At 46.6% G+C, this 10,255-nt stretch overlaps 1 protein-coding gene across 1 annotated transcript; it reads right to left on the bottom strand.

The window, feature by feature from the left end:
• Positions 1-7,572: 7,572 nt before the first annotated feature.
• Positions 7,573-9,264, bottom strand: LOC129496210 (elongation factor 1-alpha 1-like). The gene is given in 3 exon segments (XM_055304278.1): positions 7,573-8,454; positions 8,600-8,867; positions 8,870-9,264. Coding segments are annotated over 3 exon segments (1,374 nt in total). The 5' UTR covers positions 9,237-9,264; the 3' UTR covers positions 7,573-7,715.
• Positions 9,265-10,255: the final 991 nt, after the last annotated feature.

The following is a 10,255-nucleotide window of genomic DNA, read 5'->3' on the forward strand; positions in this document are numbered from 1 at the left end:
TCCACATTGGATATGGAGCCTACTTAAAAAAAAAAAAAAACTAGACACGTGCACACACACATATATATATGAAGAAAACAAACAAAATAACCAATTTTTTTAAAGGGGCAAAAGATTTGAACAGACACTCCCTCAGAGAAGACAAATGGATGTCAAGGAAACACATGGAAAGATGCTCAAGTCATTAATCAACAATGGAAACAACCCAAAGATCCTTCAAGTGGTGAATGAATAAACAAACTGGTATAGCCATATGATGGGATACTATTTGGCTGCAAGAAGGACTTACTAATACACATAACAAAATGGTTAAAGTCAAATGCATTATGCTAAAATAATAGAAGTCAGTCTCAAAAACCCATGTCATGTATGGCTCTATTTATGACATTCTGTAAAACTCAAAACTATAAAGACGGAATGCAGATCAGTGGTTACCAGGAGCTGGGGTGGGGGAGGGTTTGGCTACAAAGGAAAACAGAGGAATTTAGGGCAGGGGTGGTGGGGTGGGGAGATGGAACATTTTTTGATCACAGTAGTAGTTACATGATTGTATGAGTGTCAAGTAAAAACTAAAAAAGAGTGCATTTTACTGTATGTAAGTTAATATGTTAATAAATCTAAAATAAAACTAATGAAATAGATAAACTTCTGGTGATATTGACCAAGAATAAAAGAGAAAGTCAAACAAGTAAGTAATTTTTAGGAATTGAGAAATATAAAAGAGGACATGATTACAAATAATAAAATTTTAAAAATCAAAACAGTTTACACCAACAAATGTGAAAAAAATGTCAAAATGGATAACTTCATAGGGAAAAAAACACCAAGATTAATAAAATGGAAAACCTATCTAAATCAACAATTATTCATGAAATTAAACTGGTAATCAAAAGTCTCTCCCATCAAAAGACACTAGGCACATATGGGTTTTTTTTTTTTATTTTTAAAGATTTTATGTATTTATTCATGAGAGACACAGAGAGAGGCAGAGACACAGGCAGAGGGAGAAGCAGGTTCCATGCGGGGAGACTGACATGGGACTCGATCCCAGATCTCCAGGATCAGGCCCTGGGCCGAAGGCAGGTGCTAAACCACTGAGCCACCCAGGGATGCCCACATATGGTTTTATATGTCAATGTTATCCAACTGTTAGGAAATGATTAAATTCTATATCCTACAAACTTTTGCATAGAACTTTAAAAAAGGCAAGCCAGTAATTTCATTTTATGGAGTTAGGATAGCTCTGATAGCAAACAAGGACAAGAAAAATTACAAACCATTTTCACTAATGAGCATAGATGAATAACTTTTTTTAATATCTGTATTTCAGGGCAGCCTGGGTGGCTCAATGGTTTAGTGCTGCCTTCAGCCCAGGGCGTGATCCTGGAGACCTGGGATGGAGTCCCACGTCAGGTTCCCTGCATGGAGCCTGCTTCTCCCTCTGCCTGTGTCTCTGCCTCTCTCTCTCTTTGTATATCATAAATAAATAAAATCTTTTTAAGAAATCTGTATTTTAAAATACCCACACTCTCACGTGTTCTTATCATAACCAAGTAGGGCTTAGCAAAGATAAAAGGACAGTTTTGTGGGGGGGGGGGTTCTTAGATTTTATTTATTTATTTAGAGGGAGGGAGCATGAGCGGGCAAAGGGCAGCAGGAGAGGGAGAGACAAAATGTCAAGCAGGCCCCAGGCTGATGTGGGGCTCCATCCCACGACCCTGAGATCATGACCTGAGCTGAAATCAAGAGTCAGACACCTAAGCAACTTTGCCATCAGGTGTTCCTATAAGGATAGCTTAATAGCAATACATTCTATCAATATTAATTACAATGCATTACATTAATAAATTAAAGAAAAATGTGTTACATCTTAATGAATGCAGAAGAGGCATTTGATACAATTAAACACTCATTCATTTTTAACAACACTCAGAAAACTAGGGATTAAAAGACACTTCCTTAACTACAGTGACGCCCACAGCGAGACTTGAGGGACACACCTAAAGTAACACAGATCAGATTTCTTGGTATTTGCTGCCATGGAGGAGCTTGCACACCTCAGTAAAATGCTACTAGGGGCCTGTGTGAAATATTTTGGGTAAGTTTCAAAGCAACATGGTTTTATTATTTATTTCTTTGTTTATTTTGCAAAGATGTATTTATTCATGAGACACACACACACACAGAGGCAGACACGGCAGAGGGAGAAGCAGGGTCCCCGCAGGGAGCCCAACGCAGGACTCCATTCCAGGGCCCTGGGATCACGCCCTGAGCCGAAGGCAGATGTTCAACCACTGAGACACCCAGGTGCCTCCGCAACATGATTTTATTCTGGATTAAGTGCTGCCAAGAAGTGGCAGCAATTCTGTATTTCAATTTTTATCTAGGTGACCTTCTGGACCCCTTTGTCACCTCTCTGCCTGCTGCACAGTCTCCATTCCTGGTAATTATAACACCTACAGCAGAGTTTAAAACATCAAAGTGGGGGGACACCTGGCTGGCTCTGTTGGTGGAGCAGGTGACTCTTGGCCGCAAGGTCCTGAGTTCAAGCCCCACGTTGGGTATAGAGATTATTTAAATAAATAAATAAATAAATAAATAAATAAATAAATAAATAAATAAATAAATAAAAGACTTTAAAAGGGGTTGCCTGGGTGGCACAGTCGGGTAAGCATCCGACTCCTGTTTTGGCTCAGGTCATGATCTCAGGGCTGTGAGATCAAGCCTCTCAAGGGGCTCGGGACTCCAAGGAGAGTCTGCTGAAGATTCTCTTTCCTTCTCTCCCTGTTCCTCCCCCCTTCCCCACTCTCTCTAAACATAAATAAATGAATCTTTAAAAAAAAAATAAACTCGGGCAGCCCGGGTGGCTCAGCGGTTTAGTGCCGCCATCAGCCCAGGGTGTGATCCTGGAGACCCAGGATGGAGTCCCACATCCGGCTCTATGCAGGGAGCCTGCTCCTCCCTCTGCCTGTGTCTCTGCTTCTCTCTCTCTCTCTCTCTCTCTCTCTCTCTCTCTGTCTCTCATGAATAAATAAAATCTTTAAAAAATAAATAAATAAACTCAACTCCCCCCAAAAACCTCCAATGTGCCTCTCCACCTACAGGATAATATCTAAAGCCATGAGAATGGTCCTCAAAACCCTTCCTCATAGAGCCGCAGTCTTCCAGGCTATGCCCTCATTTCCAACCACACTAGACTCCCCTGTGCTCCCCAACATCACAGGCCTTGTCACTGGTCGAACCCATGGCTCATACTTCCAGCTCGGCCTAGAGGGCCCCCTACGCTTGCTTATCTCTTTCCGGCCTGGCAAACTCCTATTGCTTCAAGACCCAGCCTCAACATCACATGCTCAGCCAAGCTCTAGCCAGTTACTCTGCACCCCTTTCCTCTGCATCACCCCCTCCTCATCATTCCTGCAGCCCTTCTTCCCTGTCTCTTGCCCTTCTTCGTCCTCCTTTCCTACCTCAAGGAAATACTGCCACTCTCTGGGTGCCGAGGCTCAGGGGACACCTGCAGGCTGCGGGAGGCTGCAGATCAGCGAGGAGGTCGTCAGAGAACCACGTGAGAAAACCTCACAGGAGGAGCAGGTCTGCTGGTCAGCTTCAGCACCCCAGCTCCCAGCACAGGTGGGCACTTGGCAGATGCTCAGGGAACAGCTGTTGGATGAGAGGAGTCCCTTCTGGGTTGACATGTGTCCCCCAAATGATCCTCTCTAGTCCTAGTACCTGTGAGTGTGCCCTTATTTGGAAATAGGGTCTTTGCAGATGTCATCAGGTTAAGGATGAGGTCATGCTAGGTTGGGTAGATATTAACCCGCATCCTGGTGTCCTCAAACGCGAGGGAAGTGTAATCACAAGTGTACAGGGGAGACCTGGAAGATGGGGGGCAGGTGTTGGAGTGCTCTAGCCCCCAGCAAACGGCAAGGATTGCTGGCAGCCACCAGAAGTAGGAGGAGGCAAGGAAAGAGTCCCCTCTGGAGCCGTCAGAGGAAGAATGGCCCTGCTGACACCTTGATTTTGAACTTCTAGCCTCCCAAACCGAGAGAAGAAATCTCTGTTGCTGTAGGCCACCCAGCTGCGAAAACCTGTTGCGGCCGCCCTAGGAAATGGATTCATAACCCCCTGAGCCACCTTGCCCGCTGCTGCCCTAGGAGGCTGAAGCTCCCCCATCCCCCCCCATCCCCCCCACCCCAGCTGCAGGCGGGGCTCCCTCTTTAGCCCTGCTCCCCGCACCCCAGGCGCGCCTGGGCCTCCTGGCTCCGACCCGCCGAGGACCCCCTCCCCGCGCACAGTAGGTGGCGCCAGCGGACTGAGCCATCCGCGCTCGCCCGCCGGGGCTGCCACCCGGGCCCCGTGCGGATCCGAGACCGGGCTACGGCGTCCAACTCGTTCCAGATCTTTCCAGAGAAAGTGGCTTTTGTTCCGGATCTTCTCCCCTGCAAACTGCCCTGCCAACCCCGACTTCCCTTCCTGGAGTGGGAGTTTGAGGGGCCTGTCCGGGGCGGGGTCCCTCTGCCACCTGAGCTGGGGGTGCGCAGCGCTGGGAGCCAAGCGCAGGCCCTGCCCGTGAGCACAGGACGTGCAATCCTGACTTGGGGCGAGCCGGCCTGGGTGTCCTGGGTGTCCTGGGTGTCCTGGGTGTGAGGGCAGCTACCTTAGCAGATCGGGGGGCTGTGGAGGGAAGACAGGGTGGCCATGCATTCCAGCTCCCGGGAATCTGTTTTTACCTCCCAACTTGACATCTCCGAGGGCTACTGTCCATCAGACCCATCAGCTCCTTCTCCAGTCTTTCCGTCTCGGAGAACCCAGAATCTGAGAGCCATTTTTGAGACCTTCCCCCCCCCCCCCCCCCCCCCCGTGTCCTATCCATTGCCAAATACTGAAGAGCCTGCCTCCAGAGGACATCTGAGATTTGTCCAATTCTCCTGCCACCCTCTGGTCCAGGCCACCACGCTGCTCACCTGGATAAGCCACTTGCTGCTCAGTGTGGTCTGTGGACCAGCAGCCTGGGTACCACCTGGGAACTAGTCAGAAATACAGGGTCTCAGGCCCCACCGGGTGCTATCTCTGGATCCCAATCTACACTTCAGTAAGCTCCTCCCACCAGCCGAGGGAGTTCTCGGGGCTCAGTGCTCACTCACCTGCTCCCACCGTCCTCCGTGCATTTGCAACAGAATAAGAAGAACCTTTTGGAGACACAGATTATGTCAGTTCCCTGCTACGCTCCTTCGCTCCTGCTCCTTCGGTGGCTTCAGGGCTCTTAGGCGATGTACAAGGTCTTTATCATGGCCTACGAGGGTTGCCCACCCGTGCAGCATGGTCTCACCCCACTCTCCTCTGCCTACTTCAGAGCCCCTGGCATGTGGGACCTTTCACATGGAACCCTCCTTGCCCAGCTATAGGTTACCCTGTGCCTTTTTGCATGTCAACCATCACTTCCTCAAGGAAGCTTGTCCTGATCCAGCTGATCAGAACAGTCCTCACAGTCAGGGACCATGGGGCTCTTGTGCCCCTCTGTATTCCTGGTGCCCAGCATGGAATTTGGCACATAGTAGGCGCTCAAGGCACACTTGTTGGTTACTGATGTGTCAGAGCAGGCCCATGAGCATGTGAGTGTTTGTGTTTCTTTCTTTCTTTTTTTTTTTTTTTTTTAGTGTTTGTGTTTCTGAAAATACTGTGACTCCCCATCCCAGGAATATAAGAACCAGGCCAGCAAATCAGAGCCGGTAGAGCTATGGCTGTTGTGTCCCCAAGAAACCCAATCCTCACTCTGCACACTGTCCTGCCACTCTCCATTTGCCTTCTGCAGCCTCAGTGTTTACGTTGCTCTGGGGAGGAGGAGGAGGAGGAGGAGCCGGGTCACTGCTTGCCTGGGTCTGCCCTCACAGGCAGGCTGTCCTTTGCTCCTTCTACAACTTCCTTTGGGGACCAGCCACTTCTATTTTCACCCCAGAAGCAATTCCCTGGCTTTGTCCCCCCTCTCCCCACCCAAACAAGGGTGAGCCCCTGCCCTGGGTCCTGGGCCCTCAGTCCCACACTCTTTGACCTTCTGCACTAGCCCCTGGCATGCTTTTTCCAATCAAAGCTTTCCTTCATTTCTGTTTCCCTCTTTTCTTCTCCTCACCATAGAGATGTACAGTCTTTTTGACCCTTTTGTCTGTTTCTCTTCTTCCTCTTCATACAGCCAGCCACAGAGCTCAGACCTCTTGACCTGAATGATCTCCCCAGACATGTGAGCAGTTTTCCCATTTCTTCCAAAATGACTCAAGGCTGCCTGTGCTTTGAATCATCCAAGGCCTGCTCCTTCCCCTCTCTCATCAGGATGCCTACAGTGGTCTCCTGCTTGGCTCTCACTCCAACCCACTGGCCACCAAGTTCTCTTCTAATGTATTATGTTCAAAGCACATCATTCGGTCTTCAAATCCTTCCAAAGCTCTGTGGAATAAGGTCCACATCCCCAGTACAGCATTCAAAGTCCTGGTCCAGCTGTACGCTGGCATTCCTCCCTAGCTGCTTCCCTCACTGGCTCCCTGCACACTGGACTCCAGTCCCTTGCCCAGGAAGGTCACTGTTGTCAGGGAGAGCCCTGGTCAGACACCCATTTGAGACTGGATGAACTAGGTTTCTAGGGCTGCTGTAACAACCACAGACCAGGCGGCTTAACCCACAAAAATGTATTTTTCACAGTTCTGGGGGCCCAAAGTCCCAGATCAGGATGCCAGCAGGGACTCTTCCATCTGAGGGCCGCAAGGGAAGGATGTGTTCAAAGCCTGTCTCCTAAGCTTGTGGGTGGCCATCTTGTCCCTGTGTCTTCACATCATCTTTCCTCTGCATGTGTCTGTGCCCCAATTCCCTATTCTTATAAGGACATCAGTCATTTTGGATTAGGGCCCACCCTAATGACCTCACTTTAACTTAATTACCTCTCTTAAAACACTACCTCCAAACAGGGTTTCAACATATGCATTTTAGGGGGAAGACAATCCGATTTGTAACACCAAAGATCCCAAGAAATGATTTTTCTCAGGGAAGGAAGATGGAAATAACAGGCAATGTGTACTGTTTATTGTTCTTAAACATGGCACTGAAGGAGCTAGCTATGCGTTCCTTTCCAGAAGGCAGATTACTAATTTGGAACAAGAGAAAAGATCGGATAAATTTGCAGATTTTCTTGTGAATGTCCCTTCTGATGCTAGGTAACACACATTTTGCTTATTTTGCTTTTTTAGAAATAATTTATCAAACAGGTAATATATTCGCTTGCTTCAAAATTCAAAATTACAAAAGGTATAAAAGATGACCCTTCCTCCAGAGCGACTCTCCCTTCACAGAGGCACCGAATGCTGCCTGTATCAGGAGCGATCCTCTGTAGGATAGAAAAACATGCACTTGGACACATTTCTATCTCTTTCTCTTTTTTTCTGTCATTAAACTTTTGTTCAATAGGTCTCAAAATTCTGTGACAGATTTTTGGTCAAGTTGTTTCCATTAAAAAGTATTGATTTTAAAAACTAATAACTTAAAACTGCCACACTCACACACAAAACCAAATGGTCCACAAAACATTCTCCTTTCCTTCTGAAGGCTTTACAATGCCTCGTTATCATTAACCAGTCTTTTACTATTAAACTTAAATGGCCAATTGACACAAACAGTTCTGAGACCGTTCTTCCACCACTGATTAAGACTGGGGTGGCAGGTATTGGGGATAATATTCATTTAGCCTTCTGAGCTTTCTGGGCAGACTTGGTGACCTTGTCAGCTCCAGCTGCCTTCTCGTCCACTGCTCTGATGACACCCACAGCAACCATCTGTCTCATGTCACGAACAGCAAAACGGCTCAGAGGAGGATAGTCAGAGAAGCTCTCCACACACAGAGGCTTGCCAGGAACCATATCAACAGTGGCAGCATCACCAGATTTCAAGAACTCAGAGCCATCTTCCAGCTTTTTTCCAGAACGACAATCTATCTTCTCTTTCAGCTCAGCAAACTTGCAAGCAATGTGAGCTGTGTGACAATCCAGCACAGGTGCATATCCAGCACTGGTTCAGCCTGGATGGTTCAGAATAATCACCTGAGCCATGAAGCCAGCTGCTTCCATTGGTGGGTCATTTTTGCTGTCATCAGCCACATTGCCACAACGAACATCTTTGACAAATACATTCTTGACATCAAAGTCCACATTGTCCCCAGAAAGAGCCTCACTCAAAGCTTCATGGTGGATTTCAACAGACTTTACTTCAATTATAACATTGACTGGAGCAAAGGTGACTATCATGCCAGGTTTAAGAACACCAGTCTCCACTCGGCCCACAGGGACAGTACCAATACCACCAATTTTGTAGACATCCTGGAGAGGCCGACGCAAGGGCTTATCAGGTGGACGAGTTAGTGGCAGAATGCAATCCAGAGCTTCAAACAGTGTGGTTCCACTGGCATTCCCATCTTTTTTTTTTTTTAATAATAAATTTATTTTTTATTGGTGTTCAATTTGCCAACATATAGAATAACACCCAGTGCTCATCCCATCACCCAAGTGCCCCCCTCAGTGCCCATCACCCATTCACCCCCACCCCCCTGGCATTCCCATCTTTATGGGTGACCTTCCATCCCTTGAACCAAGGCATGTTGGCACTTAGCTCCAGCATGTTGTCACCATTCCAACCAGAAATTGGCACAAATGCTACTGTGTTGGGGTCATAGCCAATTTTTGTAAAGCAGGTGCTGACTTCCTCAACGATTTCCTTGTATCTCTTCTGGCTGGAGGGTGGCTCAGTAGAATCCATTTTGTTAACACCAACAATTAGTTGTTTTACACCAGGTGTGTAAGCCAGAAGGGCATGCTCATGGATCTGCCCCTTCTTGCTTCAAATTCACCAACACCAGCAGTGACAATCAGGCCATCATAGTCAGTCTGAGATGTGCCTGTAATCATGTTTTTGATAAAGTCTCTGTGTTCTGGGGCATCAGTGATGGTCATATAATACTTGCTGTTCTCAAATTTCCACAGGGAGATATCAATAGTGATACATTCACATTCAGCTTTTGGCTTATCCAAAACCCAGGCAGACTTGAAAGAGCACTTTCCCATCCCAGCAGCCTCTTTGTCATACTTTTTAATAGTTCTTTTGTTGATCCCACCACATTTGTAGATCAGATGACCAATAGTGATAGATTTGCCCAAATCTACGTGTCCAATGATGATGCTGTTGATGTGAGTCATTTCCTTTCCCATTTTGGTTTAGGTTTAGCAGTGGTTTTCATGACACCTGTGTTCTGGCGGCAAGCCCGTAGTGAAAAAAGCTGTATCTCTTTTTTGTAAACAAATGATAGCATTCATGCACTTGTTCTGCACTTAGCTTTTTCCATACAACAATGTATTGTGTAGATTGGTCCAGAGCTATTTATTTTATTCTCTTTTCTGTATCTATTTTGTGTTTGGATGTATCATATGTGTTTAATCCCATATTGGTGATTATTTAGGTTCTTTTCAAATTCTGGCTTTATTGGACACTTGGAATGAATAGCCTGTACGCGTAAGATATTTGATAAATGAGCAAGGATATCTGTAGAAAAAATTCCTGAAAATAGAATTTCTAGGTCAAAGGATGTATTGTAACATTTTTGTTAAAAAATTTTTTTAAAGATTTTATTTATTTGAGAGAGGGAGAGTGAGCGAGAGAGCACACAAGCCAGGGGAAGGACAGATGGGGAGGGAGAAGCAGACTCTCTGCTGAGCAGGAAACCCAACAACTTGGATGGGGTGCTCCATCCCAGGACCCTGGGATCATGACCCGAGCTGAAGGCAGATGCTTAACCGACTGAGCCACGCAGGCGCCCCTGTAATCTTTTTTAAAAGTAAATAATTTTATTTAGGAACAGTCACAGGGACACCTGGGTGGTTCAGCAGTTGAGTGTCACCTTTGGCCCAGGGCGCGATCGTGGAGTCTGAGGATGGAGTTCCACATGGGGCTTCCTGCATGGAGCCTGCTTCTCCCTCTGCCTATGTCTCTGCCTCTCTCTCTGTGTGTGTCTCTCATGAATAAATAAATAGAATCTTAAAAAAAAAAAAAGAGTCACAAATTTAGTTTCCTGAACCATCTGGAGTATGTTGTCCAATCTCCAAAGACTTTAACAGGTATTTCCTGCAAACAAGGACATCTCTTACATAACCACAATCCAAGCAACAAATTAAGAAATAAACGGGGGTGCCTTAGTACCATCCAATCTTCACACCCCATTGAAATTTTGCCA

The sequence above is a fragment of the Nyctereutes procyonoides genome, unplaced genomic scaffold (assembly GCF_905146905.1).
Source record: "Nyctereutes procyonoides isolate TBG_1078 unplaced genomic scaffold, NYPRO_anot_genome, whole genome shotgun sequence".
In the NCBI taxonomy this organism is placed as follows: Eukaryota; Metazoa; Chordata; class Mammalia; order Carnivora; family Canidae; genus Nyctereutes; species Nyctereutes procyonoides.